We start from the raw sequence: 14,384 nt of genomic DNA on the forward strand, positions 1-14,384 counted from the left end.
ACACAAGAGGAAACAGGCTCAGAGTGACTGATCAGAGTATCAGATCAGCAGAGACAAGGCCTATGAATCTCAACTCCCAAGCTGAGACTCCTCTAGAAAGTATTCCGCAGCATCTGAACCAATCTTGATGCCACCTTTCATTAAGGCAATGCAGGTAGCAGTAGGGAGCTCAGCTGTGGCAACCGCTACGCTATTCCTGGGCTTTCAGCCTGCCCTGGAACTGGAAGCTACATCAGTAATATTAGACAGTGAAAACCTGATTTACACTAGAGCCAAAGACCTACCGAGGCTTCCTTCTTCTGTGCCTTTTATTCCGGCCCAAGACTCCTATGCATTTCACAAGGGATGCAGCAGAGTGAGCTACAGGGGAGGCAATAATGAGGAAAACTGTCTAACCGTGATTAAAACAACATACGCAGGGCTTCCCTGGTGGCGCAGTGGTTGAGAGTCCGCCTGCCGATGCAGGGGACACGGGTTCGTGCCCCGGTCCGGGAAGATCCCACATACCGCGGAGCGGCTAGGCCCGTGAGCCATGGCCGCTGAGCCTGTGCATCCGGAGCCTGTGCTCCGCAACGGGAGAGGCCACAGCAGTGAGAGGCCCGCGTACCGCAAAAAAAAAAAAAATAATAAAATAAATAAATAAAACAACATACACATATTGGTCTCTGGAGTGAAGGACGTTAAAATAAATTCTGACCCTCTCCTGGAGTTACTATTTGGGCAAGTTTACAAAACCACATAGAGTTACCATCAGCAAGTCAAGTTTTCAGTACACACAATCCAATGACTGAGTCTTATTCTGGCTACTAGAGGTACAGGATAGGTCCAAGCAGCACAAGCTTTGAAACCATCATCCAAGTTTTCAAACAAGAATGAATAAGAAAACAACTGCTGCTAATACAACATACAAACATTAACATATGCCCAACAAACAGTATTTTACATCATTAGCTTATTTGCCAAAAGCCTGTTCCCTGGTAAATAATAGTTACTGTTATACCTAAACTAGTTATACATGTCAAAACTTGCGCCTCAAAGAGAACATTCTATAGCATTTCAAGAATAAAAACCTGCTTTATTTGGCACGCAACAGTGAAGAGCTCTTGCAACATTTGAAGAGGTAGTCAAACAGAGCAGTTCAGTGCAAGAGACCACAAAATCTGATCACCAACCAAACCAGAGTTAATCTCTCAGTTCCTTTAGTTTAGAAGACAATATATTAACTCACTCTTTCTGCTTGTTGACTTTTGAATCCCTTTATTTGTGTATTGGAAGAACAAGTACCTCGGTGGGAACTCTACGCCCAGTTTAATTATTTATCAAGTTTACTCTGGGCAAGTATCGATCATGCTTTTGTGAAAGAGTTAAGTTCTTAAATTAAAAACCCCTCTTCACACAGCATGGCTGCATTTTCCCTTAATAACAAGGTTCGATGGACCCACCACGGTCCAGCTGCTGCTCTGTCTCCTCGACGTGAGGCGTTAACTATTGTCCAACCCGAAGATGAGAAGGTCAAAGAGTGGAGTGTGAACCCGAGGAACTCGCTAGAATCCTTCAAGAGTCGCAGTGTCACCCTCACCTTGACTCTGGGCGGTTTGTGGGAACCAACTCCTTTCTTGCCGCCGCTCTCTGGCTGGAGTTTCCCAGGGTCACGGACCTTACCCACCGGGGCCCTCCACCCACGGCCGGGCTCCTGCAGGGGAGCGGCTGTTCCCCGGCTGACTTCGGGGGCAAAGGTAGGGGGCCCTCCGTGCTTCCGGACCAGCTCCCGAAGGCCGGAGCCCACCCGAGCCTCAGGAAAGACGCCGCCCCGACAGAAGGCGCGAGACTCGGGATCCGAGCCAGCGACCAGCCGGGCGCCGCCGCTAGCCCCACGTGGCCTCACCTGCCGCTCCCCGGAAACCCGGGCGCCGCCCCGCCCTCCCCGCGTGCTCGAAGTCCGGGTCCCTGGCCCCACACAGCAATGGCGCAGCCGGAAACTGGCCCCTCGACTTCCTCAGGCCGGATCCAGGCAAGGGCCGGCCTGTGGGCGGGTCGGGAGAGCCGCGGCTTCCGCCTTCCTGCTTCCGGCCTGGAGGTTAGTTGGGAGTTGGGGGTACGAACCCACAGTCTCGGGTGCGCTGTAGGGGAGGCCGGTGGTGGCCGCAGCCGCAGCCGCAGTTTTGCCCCCGTGCCCGGCGGAGGCGGCCACGGCGCCGACGGCCCAAGGTGTGGCGGGGACGACCTCTGATTCCCGGGGGCCGCCCGTTGTGCGAGCTCCGCCGGGCCCGCGCTCGCCGAGGTGGAGGGTCTGGGGAGCGTGGCCCCAGGGGCGGGCGGCCGGGTGCGGTGAGGAAGGAAGGGTGAGCGAGGAAAACACAAGGAAGGAGGGGAAGTGCGGATGGCTGTGAGGTGCCATCAGCTGCAGCTTTAGGCGCCGCGCGGGTCTGGCCCGGAGATCAAGCCCGGCCGATCCTTCTCGGAAGGAAGAAAATATTCCTTGGAGTGTGGGAGGCGCGTGCGCTTGGGGTCCGAAATTGAGGTGCATGGGAGGTTTGTGTCCTGTGGACGGTAACTCCTTTCTCTGTGTTAATGGCTAAAACTCGGCCATAACCGGGTCCTTCACTTCCGCTTTACTCTTTATTGCAAAGTTCTTTTGCTCATCTCTGAATCTTGCATTAGTTAATTCATTACTGGGTTGGAGAAGCTGAAGAAACAGATGGATATCCGTAGAGCCTGGGCTCGACTGTGTGGGTGGGAGCCTACGAATGGGGTGGGGAGGCTAGGATATTTAACGATATCTTAGGTACTTTAATGTGTCTTCAGTTGAAAATATGAAGAAGTTGAGATAGGATGTAATTAAAACCAGTCATGGTAGTTTTATGTAGGTGATGGGATTGTGGGTGATATATATTTTGTTTTGCTTATCTGGGTTTTCTATAAAGAACACAAACTGTATAATAGGGAGACAAAAAAAAACCTTTTAAGAGTAAAGCGGTGTTTGATTTTGCGATTGTATACTTAACCCTATAAACAAATAATTGACTTTTTTAGTATAAAAAGTTCAAGATCTGGGAATGGATATGCTGTAACATATCAGTGAGCTAACTTATTTTATATGTTGGTGAACTTCGTAAATAATTTTATTTTTGAAGTAATTTAGTAAAATATTTGATCTCCAGTAACTAGGATTTTCTTACAGGGCATTTACCATTGTGTAATTATTTCTTTCTTAAAATTAGAAAGCAATAGATATTAAATGTATTTAATGTGCCAGGCGATTTTACATGTCATTTATAGGTTGCATATAGAGAATTTACCATTTAAAATTGTATTATAATTATTCCTTAAAGTTGACTTCTAACGTTTTTCTTTTATCTATTCTTTTCAACCCAACCAGTATATAGAATTTAAGCATTCTCTCAGAAGTGTATGGTAGAGCTAAAGAAGACAGCCAACCAAGGGTCATCTGAAATTGTGATTGGCTAATAATCCCAGGACAAAGTTAGAGATCACTACTCAAAGCATAAGGTAGATGATTTTTTAAATCCCAGCTGAAATTTTAAGTGACTGTATATACACCCATTCCTCCCCAGGTATTCTGATTCTCCACTTTGAATAGAGATCAACACAAACATGAAGGTTGAAAAGCCTCTGGGGCAAAATAGAAAATGTCACTCAAATCCACAACGTCCTTATTTGCCAGATGGCCCTCCCTTACCAACTCAAAACGGAACAAAACGCATGGCACCTGTAATGGTTAATTTTCTCATCTATTAAAGTTGTTCTCATTTACTAATTATGTCCTCAAATAGGAGTCCTCAAAGCTGAAAGAGGGCATAAAATAGCATGTCACCTTTTGCTTATAGAACTCTTTGCATATGAATGGATATTATGGTTCCCTTACCCTCTCTTTTCATTCCTGGAAACAGCCATCCATTACCTCCCTTTCTCCAGGCATTTCACATATTCTGTGGCTTTCAAATAGCAAATTTGATGATTGTACTTTTGTTAATTAGCACTTAATAGAACTAAGGCTATGTAAAAAAAATGACATAATGGGATTCAGCTGTTTCCTGGAATGAGCACATAAAACTCAAAATTCTTTGAAAACTCTGCTGCTAAATAAAATTTGTCTTGAATATAGGAGGCATATGAGAATGCCTAGTCCTTATGACAGATTCCACATGGTTTTTCCTTTTATCTTCTATAGCTTCACATCTTTTAAGTGTCACTCTTCTGGTTGTCCTAGGTGAATTATTTTTTCTTACAAGAAACATTAGTCCTTATTAAAATAGTACTAATTAGTACTTTTTAAAAACAACCAACCAAACTATTGAGTGATAATGGAATTCTGAGTTAACTGAATTGTATGGGGTACCTTTTTCAAAATTTGATTAACCACATAGGCTTTTCTCTTGTCTCTCTCCCCACCCCCTGCTTTCCTAAGGCCTCTACAAAGATGTTTGATATAAAGGCTTGGGCTGAGTATATTGTGGAATGGGCTGCAAAGGACCCATATGGCTTCCTTACAACAGTTATTCTGGCCCTAACTCCATTGTTTCTAGCAAGTGCTGTACTGTCTTGGAAATTGGCCAAGATGATCGAGGCCAGGGAAAAGGAGCAAAAGAAGAAACAAAAACGTCAAGAAAATATTGCAAAAGCTAAACGACTAAAAAAGGATTGAAGGAATGAACAGGCTCTGCAACCAGAGGAAAATCATCTGGAAAATTATGCAGCTTTGGAAGGACCCATTAAGGTTTCTTTTAAGACCTTGTGACAGTATTATTTAGTAAACGAAGTCTGAGCATGTGGAAGAATCATGTTAGTTCTCACCTGTACTATAGCAACTTTTAGGCTTCGGTGTAGAAGTCTGTTGACAGTTACTGTAAATTGGCATTTATTATGCTACAGATTCTTTATAACTGACTTAGTCATTTGCCTTTTTGCAGCATATGTCCTACAGTGAAAACATCCTGTGGAGAAAAATGGCTTTAGATTATGGACTCTATTCAAATAATGGCTTAAAATGGGGTCCTGTTCTGGACAAAGGAGATTAAGAATGTAAAAATCAGAATTGTCCTGAGGTGAAAAGCATGCTTTGGCTTAAAAGAGATACAGTGTGTTAATCACATCTTTTATCATTATTACTTATTTCTTGAAATAGAATCATTTCTGGCTTCCTCAAAGCAAAGTATTATTCAACGAGTACTTCTATTTTCTGTATTTTTCTCATTTTAGCTTTTGAGATACTGGTAATTACCAGACATTCTGCATTTTTAAAAATCTAATTTTATAAAGAATTCTCTTATTATCTTGACCATGTAGAATACCACTTACTGGATATAACAATTTTTGTACTTATGAACACTGCCATTTTCTTAGAGGTGACTTGAGTAGATCAACACTATGATTTAAAGCTTGGAGTAAAAATGCCAAACCTTGTAGTACCTTGGAACCAGTGCATTCTCACTTGTGCTATAAGTAGAAATGTGAAGTAGTTAAAATGTCTTATCAAATAATTTGCTGATTATATAATACCACTTTTGTTTTTCATTCCATTCTTTAATTCATGTGGTAGTGATGTCCTTTACTTTTTTGATCAAACAGGTTCATGGTGAAAATTAAAATTCAAATCTCTTTTAAGGAACTTTGAAAGAGTAACAGTTAAGTCATATTTCATAAATGGTAAAGAAAGGCTTAACAGTTGGAAAAAGTTTGTTTAGCATAGTATTACTTGGGTGAAAAAGGTGTAAATCATGTCAAAATTAGAATGTGTTATAGTTAGAAATAAAGGGCTGAAGGATATTTCCTTCAGTTAAGTAGTATAACTGGAACTTTTTACTCTTTAACATGGCTTTTATAAATGCATGGTTAATAATTTTGTTGTCAGTAATTAATAGCTTATTAATGTTTTCCTCACCCCGATAATGAATCTTAAATTACAAAAAAATTGTCTAAAAGCTTTAACTTAAAAATGAAACTAGATATTGAAATAAATTTGATACATTTTTATAAAGAGGTCCTGGGCTTTGTTTTTTTTTTGTGGGGGGAGGAGTAATAATTCAAGTTAAATATGTTATAGAAGTTAGACTTTTCAGAGGGTTACAAATTTCATTTATAGATAAGCATGCAGTTGACCCCTGAACACCACGCTGGGCTTTGTTTTTTTTTGTGGGGTTAGGAGCATGAGTCCTCCCTTGCAGTCGAAAATCCCTGTATAATTTATAGTGGACCCTCCCTATACATTGTTCCTTCCTATATGCAGGTCCTCCATATCTGCAGTTCCGAGGTCCCTCTGTAGCCACAGTTCTTCATCCGTGGATTCAACCAACCCTGGATCATGTAGTATTGTAGTATTGACCACTAAAAACATCTGTGTATAAGTGGCCCCACACAGTTCGAACCCATGTTGTTCAAGGGTCAACTGTACTTGTAAAAGTTGAGAGCAATGTTTCTCAAATATGAGAACCTAAGGACCTCTGAGAATGTTTATGGACTGGTTGAACAATACTTATTACTGTTATTTTAGGTTGTCAGTTCCTACTTGGTGCCAGTGTGATCAACACATTGCAGCTCCAAGCACTGAAATAATTCAGTGTTTAATTACAAATTAGTTATTCAGGTGAGCTAGGATAATGCTTTTTATATTGTCATTGAAATTTAAACAAAACTTACAGTTATCCACTAAAGCTATGGTTTCATTGCTCATTGTGACAATTTAAAGGTATTTAACTAAAATAGGTTTTTCTATAGTCCCTGTTAGTCTTAATACAATTTTGTATTTGTTTGGCATAGGCCATTTATTGTTTCTTCAGCTTTTCCCAAAATTTATGGAGCCTTTTTATACATTTGAGATCAACAAGGTTTTATAATATGTGTCTATATGTTTGTGTGTGTTGGGGGGTGGTGTAAATTAGAGACTATAGAGCTACCTCGATTTAAAATGGATTACATCCTGATAAACCCATTGCAAGCTGAAAATAATTTACTGAATAATGTACTGAAAGTGAAAAACAGAATGGTTGTGTGGGTATCGGTTGCTAACTTGTGATTGCATGGCTGACTGGGAGCTGTGGCTCCCTGCCACTGCCCAGCATCACAAGTGTCCTACTGCACACTGCTAGCCCGAGAAAAGATTAAAACTCAAACAACGTTTCTGTTGAATGTGAATGTGTATCGTAAAGTTGAAAAATTAAGTTGGGGACTGTGTATTATGAGTTTTGAGAGTCTTCAGAAAAATCAATCTTTTATTGTAACATACTGTTATGGTTACAAGAATCCCATTTACTGTTACCCAGAATAACTCTTTTAAAAACTGCCTACATATTATGTTGTTTCTGAAGTTCTTAGAACTAATATAATCAATTATGGCTGGTTTTGAAGGAAAAACAAGCTGCCTATAACAAACATTTTACCACCAAAAAGTTTGTGCATCAGAATTTGATCCATAGCGTCCACGTGGTAAACTTCAGCATGGTGTTACTGTATCAGATGTGCAAGGGGATTTTAAACCTATTTCCTGAAATTACAGTGAGCAAACTTGAAATAAGTTCGGATGCTGTAAGCTAGAAACCCAATGTTGAGATCCACTATTAAGTAACAGCTCGTCACCCGTTGTTAGGGGCACTTTATACCTCATCTGGTTTTAAATTAGAGGAAGTCTGATACCTATTTAGGGATGATTGCTTTCAGGTTTGCAACTGATTATAGGATCACTCTGATTTACTTCATATCTGTAACATATAAGGACAAATTCTGTATTTCTCAAACATTAAAGGGGATTCCGTGTTCAAATACCAAAAGTTTGGGAAACACAAGATAAGACAATTCATTTCTTCATGATTTCTTGGAGTCTTTTAACCTTCTTTGACTATCATAGACTCTTTTCTTTTCCCCCAAAGAACACAAATAGTTTGAGAAAGCCTAGTCTAAATGAATTCAGGTTACATTTTAGATAGTGTGGTTAATGAGACAGCATTAAAAAAGTCAGTATGATGGTATTGGGTCAAGGCTGATGAAATTAGGAAGTAAATGAGAGCCAGAAATCAGTAAAAATGGAATGCAAAAGGATAACATAATGGGGAAAAATTATTTCCTCCATTTTTTTTGATTTTTAACTTCAGATATCCAAGGCATAGCTAATAGGCTAGATTTATATGGTTAAACCCAAAAGGCAACGCATGTATACCTGAGCAGTTTGTATAATAAGGCCTTTGGGGGAAAAAATGCTATATGCATGTATAGCAGAGGCACAGGAAGTCAGGAAGGATTTATCTGAGAGAACTTAAGGTATGTATGACACTTTAATTATTATTATTATTTTAAATTAATTATTTTTGGCTGTGTTGGGTCTTCGTTGCTGTGCGTGGGATCTCTAGTTTGTGAGTGGGGGCTACTCTTGGTTGCGGTGTGCGGGCTTCTCGTTGTGGCTTCTCTTGTTGCGGAGCACGGGCTCTAGCCTCGCAGGCTTTAGTAGGTGTGGCACGTGGGCTCAGTAGTTGTGGCACGTGAGCTCTAGGGCTTAGGCTCAGTACTTGTGCGTGGGTTTAGTTGCTCTGCAGCCTGTGGGATCTTCCCAGACCAGGGCTCGAACCCATGTCCCTTGCATTGGCAGGCAGATTTTTAACCACTGCGCCACCAGGGAAGCTCCAATTTAATTATTTTAAAATGAACATTTTAACTTTTGAAATTTAAAAATCTGCATGGGTTTTGGAGTCTGTCTTGAAAAGATGAAGAAAAACATTTTCATTAAAAAAAAAACTTATAAATTCCCCAAATATAACTTTAAAATATGAAATATGGTGGACAAGTGAATATTTTATGTGAAACTCTGATTCTGCTTTGCATGTGTCTGGCTTAAAAGCCACATATAAACACAAGATTGTTTAGAAAGGCAATCTTAATTAGGCCAAGATTATAGTTCAGTTTTTATGTAGGACTAAATCTTCTCAGAACTCTGTTCTGATACCACCTAACAGTGTAAACCAGTCATCCTAAAAATGTTAGTCTTGAGGAAAGGAGTGTGGATGGATTACTACAAAGTTTATTCTCAAAATCACTTTGAAAGTTCATACTTTACTAATAATGGGTGGGCCAGTATCATCTTCTTATGTAACGTAACTGTTGGCTAAGATTTTCTTTTATGTAAAACAGGTATTTTAAAATGAAAACCATAAAAATTAAAATTAATGTAAATTCTGTCATACATTAAGATATTTATAAACAGCCTACACAACAAACTTTTGTAAAATATGTATATAGAATACAGTTAATAAGCTGATAGGAATTTGGTAGTAGACACATTCTATTCTAGCATGTTAGAATTTACAGTTTTTCCTGTAACCTGGGGTTCAAGAACATCTTACTTTACAGTCAATTATACAACAAATTTTATCTCTTTTTATATTGCCTAATAGCTAGTTCCTTTTTTGCCTCTTTGGTAAAATGTAATACTACTTTGGAATAATGTAAAGAGACAGAATGATTAACTTGATATTAACAGGGCTGCTGGAACGTTAATATTACCACCTAGGGGCTTTTTTTTTTTGTCATTTCATGAGTGTTATGGTGATTACATTTGATTACTTGTTTCAGTATAACATTTTATAAAGTTGTATTTTTCTGTAGTTTATTTCTTAAGCAATTAAAATTTTTACCTTCTAATATTAAGTAAAAATCTCAGTCCATATTTATTGAGTAGTTGCTACAATGTCAAACACTGTTAGAAGACCTCTATATTAGAATTAGAACTCTGTTAGCAACAAAAACTTGGTTGTGCACTTCAGAAAATGTATGACACTTTTATATATAATCTGTTTTAATGTTGTCATCTGCCTATAATTTTCTCCAATATAGAAATCACTGTAATCTCCACTATCAGTGGAATCACGTTCTGAGAACTCTGCCCTATTTTCTATTTCTTCAAAGTAATTTTTAATCTCACAGAACTGCAATTACTGTACCATTTCTCTGTTTACCATCTTTTCAGACTTTTGTGATAGATTGTCTACTTCCATTGGTCCTAATTCTTCTTTAAAACTCCAACCTCAATTCCACCATAAAATAGCTTTTGTCCCATCTACTATATCATAGGGTGTTTTTCATTTATCAAATAAATTTTCTTGGCCTCCACGTGTTTTTATCCTGGCCTCCATGTGTTTTATCCAAGTTCATGTTTTTGATTAGTTCTTTAGAATCTTACAGAGTGCCTCTACAGAAATAGCAGTCTTCTCCTTTTATATTTGATCATTTAGGACAGTTCAATATTTACCCTTATCATTTTCTACCAAGATATATTTTGGGTGGTTTCTAAATGATCGTAAGGATCTAAAATGTACTGAGCATTTACAGCTACAAGATACTTCTCAAGGGAGCAACTCAAAGAGGAAAAAAACTAAGCAAATTTATAAACAGAGAATGAAGACTAAATCAAGTGAAGGATTTAAGTCTAAAAGAAGTTAGGTTCCTATAGTTCATAAACTCACACTTCTTATGCATAGTAAAAACAAGTTCTTAAGTTTACTGGAATAGAGAACTATTGTACAGTCAGAAAATACGAAGTAACTTTTTACTTTTACTTGTTAAAATAGTCACATACATATATAAATGAAATGATTTTACCACAGTGCATTCATTGATTGTGGCTCTTGCCATCTTGTGGCATCCAGGATCCTGGCTGAAAGGTTTTACCAGTGCTGGTGGGAGCCACCGAGGATTCTTCTTTTCCAAAGTACGGAGCAGAGGCATGCCCTTTAATCTGAGTTTGAACTGGTGGAGCCAAGTGTTCCTTGCTGCTCTCTTCTCTGAGGAGTTTTTCTTTTTCATAAAAGTCTTTGGTTTTAATTTCTTCTTTATGTTTTTCATTCTTCATTATTTCCTGCATGCATATATAAATGGAAGAAATCATTAAATTCCTAGTTAGAAGAAAACTCAAACTACAGGTTTTATAAAAATAAAATAGCTAAAAAAAATTAAGTACATATATACATGATACTTGCCTTGCATTTAAATAATATATAGATATGTACAGGGTAAGTCTGAAAAAGCTATCTGATTATATAGCTTTATATAAAGCCATATAATGATAGAGTGATGTTATTTTGAATTAAACAGCTATCTCCTTGTATACTATAATAAAAAGATGAGAGGGATAATGAAATAGAAATATTTACTACCCAGTAAGTGAAACAAACCACTTAACATGAAATATTACACAAAAGCATAAAAGTCACTCTTACCAAAGATTTTCTAAATTTAACAGCTATTTACTGCCTCAAAAACTAATCAGTGATTTGTACTTTCTATTGAAGATGAAATGAAGGTGAGAGGGCCTCAGAAGGATGCTCCTGCCAGTCTCTTCTCTGTGGGACTTAAAGCATGGTTAGCGCCAGGACCAAGTCCCATCTATTTCCCTTCCGCCTCTGGAGTGGTATGGCAGTGAAGAGGAGGACAGAAACGGAATCAGAGTTCAGCAAGCCTTAGACACCAGTTCCAGAGAGGCACTTTGCTATTGGAAATGCTTCCTCAAATCAGTGCAAGCAATTTGTGCAATGCAGTTTTGTCACTCAGATGTGCTATTCTATTTGTAAGGATCTATACCCCGAACAACAATGAACCTATTACTGTATTTCATTGAATACAAGACCATCAAATTTAAGATGCATCACTGTTATAGGTACCACTAAAAAAGGCAAACTCCTTCACACATCCTGATTTCAGAGATGTTAAAATTTGAAGATATGCATCTTAAAAACAGATGAATAGTAATTACGTCTTTTACCTTTATTGATTCCTCCTTCCTCTTCTATCTTAATTATTTCTAAATGGGTGGATTTTTTTTTTTTTTTTGGCTGCGCCTCACAGCTTGCGGGACCTTAGCTCCCCCACCAAGGACTGAATGGGCGCCCTCGGCATTGAAAGGGCAGAGTCCTAACCACTGGACTGCCGGGGAATTCCCTGAGTGAAATTTTTAAATGTTCTTTTCGCTTATCTGTATTTTCTGATTTTTCTTTAAGAATATATTTGTTGGGCTTCCCTGGTGGCACAGTGGTTGTGAGTCCGCCTGCCGATGCAGGGGACACGGATTCGTGCCCCAGTCCGGGAGGATCCCACATGCCACAGAGCGGCTGGGCCCATGAGCCATGGCCGCTGGGCCTGCGAGTCTGGAGCCTGTGCTCCGCAGTGGGAGAGGCCACAGCAGTGAGAGGCCCACGTACTGCAAAAAAAAAAAAAAAAAGAATATATTTGTTATTTATAATATGAATGTTAACATAACTAATATCTGACAACATTGACAAAAACAAATTCTCCCAAGTTATTTTAAAATTTAAAAAATTGACACATCTGGGACTCCCCTGGTGGCACAGTGGTTAAGAATCCACCTGCCAATGCAGGGGACACGAGTTCAAGCCCTGGTCCAGGAAGATCCCACATGCCGCAGAGCAACTAAGCCCGCCTGCCACAACTACTGAGCCTACACTCTAGAGCCCGCGTGCCACAACTACTGAAGGCTGCGCGCCTAGAGCCCGTGCTCCGCAACAAGAGAAGCCACCGCAATGAGAAGCCCACACACCACAACGAAGAGTAGCCCCCGCTCGCCGCAACTAGAGAAAGCCCGAGCGCAGCAGCGAAGACCCAATGCAGCCAAAATTAAATAAATTTATTTAAAACAATGGTTCCTTTAAAAAAAATGACACATCTGGTTATTTAAATATATGATGCAATCTTTCTGTTTCTAACATGGATTTCAAGCAATAATAGTTCTCCAAAAAGGTAAACCCTGATATTTAAAATCACATTTAAAATAATGGTCTATACTTACAGGAAAAGATTTGAGGAGATTGTAGTGTTATAGACTTTTAGACACAAAGAAGGGCCCATCTAATGAAACCTCTCCTAAAGCAAACGTGAGGGAAGGCATATTTATAAATACTCTTGTAATTTCTATAACAGATCAATTCCCTATGAGTAATTTAATAACCACAGTAACTATGAGTTTAGGGACAGCTGCTATGAGTGAGGGTGAGAGTCTGGCTTTGCCTTTCATATACTCTGTAGAATTCTCAGGTGGGGTGACCATATGTCACAAAAGAAACCCCTCAATATGATACTGGAAATAATGGAAGTAGGTGGAAATATTTTTCAGTCTGAGGCCATCTCATCTTCACTTCATCTCCAGACTCTTCAAGACCCTCTATGAACTGGTGTGTCAGCCCGGAGGCTCTTTCTCCTGAGCAGAATGAAAGGTTCACGAGGGTTGAACTTGCACTAGTAGCCCACCACAGGGAGCAAGACACTACTGAGAAGCTGGTATAAAGCTTGCTTGGCTTGGTATAAGAGCATCAGTCACATTGCCTTTAGGGATTTCAGCTCTACTGTTGCAATCTTACAGCTGGTGCAAGCCTATGCCTTCTGCATGAAAGGAAACTGAGGGCAGAGAGCTGTTCTTCCTTTATTCCTGCCTTCATATAATTTCTCTTTACTCATCATTACTCTGCCAAGTAGTTTCTTTCTTATAACAGCTATTTAGGCCAATAAAAAGTCAATCTGAATATGTTAATTATTTTAATATGAAGATTAAAGATTTCAGAGTTGAAAAACATGGAGACTATAGTTTTTCCTAGAAAAGAATTTGTCTTTTTTTTTTTTAAACTAATGGTTACCAGACCCCTGCCAACAGCTTCCAGAAAAATTACACAGAACATAAATCATTTGTGAAAGGAAATCTAGTTTTGTAAATATTTGGAATAGATAAAATGAAAGTAGTTAGGTGGAAAAAATAGGAATTTGTAGACTAAAAGAGAAACAGAAGTAATTCTGTAACAAAGCCTATTTCATAGCAGAAATTACTATAAAGCAAGGATTTTTCCCTTACATTATTTCCTTGGAAACATCACGTTAAGTCTCAATATGTATATCAATAAAAACATTGTTTGTTTCAGCATTTTAGGGATAAACCAAGGGTAAGTAGGTCTTCACATAAATGTTTGTATGTTTAAAGCAAATATTTATCCTTTTGCATACCACTTTTCACCCTGTCAGTATTCTTTCACATTAAAAAAAAATAGTTGTATGGATTTTATCACTTGCATTATACCATGACTTACGTAATGTCTACCCCTATTTTTGTTTCCAATATATCACTTTTTCATAAAAAAAAAACAGAACTCTGATGACTATCCACATACATAGTTCTTTGACCCAAACACATAGTTGCAATCCCAAATCTACCTTTTACTATCTGTGACACCAAGAAAGTCAGTTAACTTTGTTCAGTCTCAGTTTCTTTATCTGAAAATGGGAATACAGTGACTATGTATACATAAAATTTACATCTCAAATACTCATATGCATACTGTTCACACTGTTAGACCTTCTGAAAGTTTGCAGTTAAAAACATGGGC

At 38.9% G+C, this 14,384-nt stretch overlaps 2 protein-coding genes across 4 annotated transcripts in view; one reads left to right on the plus strand and one right to left on the minus strand.

Annotated features, from left to right (window-relative positions):
* The first annotated feature begins 616 nt into the window (after window positions 1-616).
* Window positions 617-9,338, plus strand: SMIM15 (small integral membrane protein 15). 3 transcript variants are annotated; one of them, XM_060009445.1, is made up of 3 exons: window positions 617-2,077; window positions 3,380-3,510; window positions 4,430-4,446. In XM_060009445.1, exons 1-2 carry the CDS (start codon window positions 1,401-1,403, stop codon window positions 3,384-3,386), a joined length of 684 nt encoding a protein of 227 aa, XP_059865428.1. In that variant the 5' UTR covers window positions 617-1,400; the 3' UTR covers window positions 3,387-3,510; window positions 4,430-4,446. The 3 variants fall into 3 exon arrangements, with proteins under 3 accessions (XP_059865428.1, XP_059865430.1, XP_059865431.1); XM_060009447.1 differs by lacking the exon at window positions 617-2,077 and adding an exon at window positions 2,082-2,208 and having other exon boundaries at window positions 4,430-9,338; XM_060009448.1 differs by lacking the exon at window positions 617-2,077 and adding an exon at window positions 2,314-2,532 and having other exon boundaries at window positions 4,430-9,338.
* A 1,170-nt stretch (window positions 9,339-10,508) lies between these two features.
* The window catches only part of NDUFAF2 (NADH:ubiquinone oxidoreductase complex assembly factor 2), a 185,321-nt gene continuing 181,445 nt past the window's right edge, over window positions 10,509-14,384 (minus strand). Inside the window, exon 4 of the mRNA XM_060009449.1 lies at window positions 10,509-10,858. Within this exon, the coding sequence (XP_059865432.1) occupies window positions 10,613-10,858 (246 nt within the window). The 3' untranslated portion in view covers window positions 10,509-10,612. The remainder of the gene's footprint in view (window positions 10,859-14,384) is intronic.

Source organism: Delphinus delphis, chromosome 3 (assembly GCF_949987515.2).
Source record: "Delphinus delphis chromosome 3, mDelDel1.2, whole genome shotgun sequence".
Taxonomy (NCBI): Eukaryota; Metazoa; Chordata; class Mammalia; order Artiodactyla; family Delphinidae; genus Delphinus; species Delphinus delphis.

Coding starts and splice junctions, on each gene's coding strand:
- SMIM15 (XM_060009445.1), top strand. CDS start 1,401: ATGGCTGCATTTTCCCTTAATAACAAGGTTCGATGGACCCACCACGGT.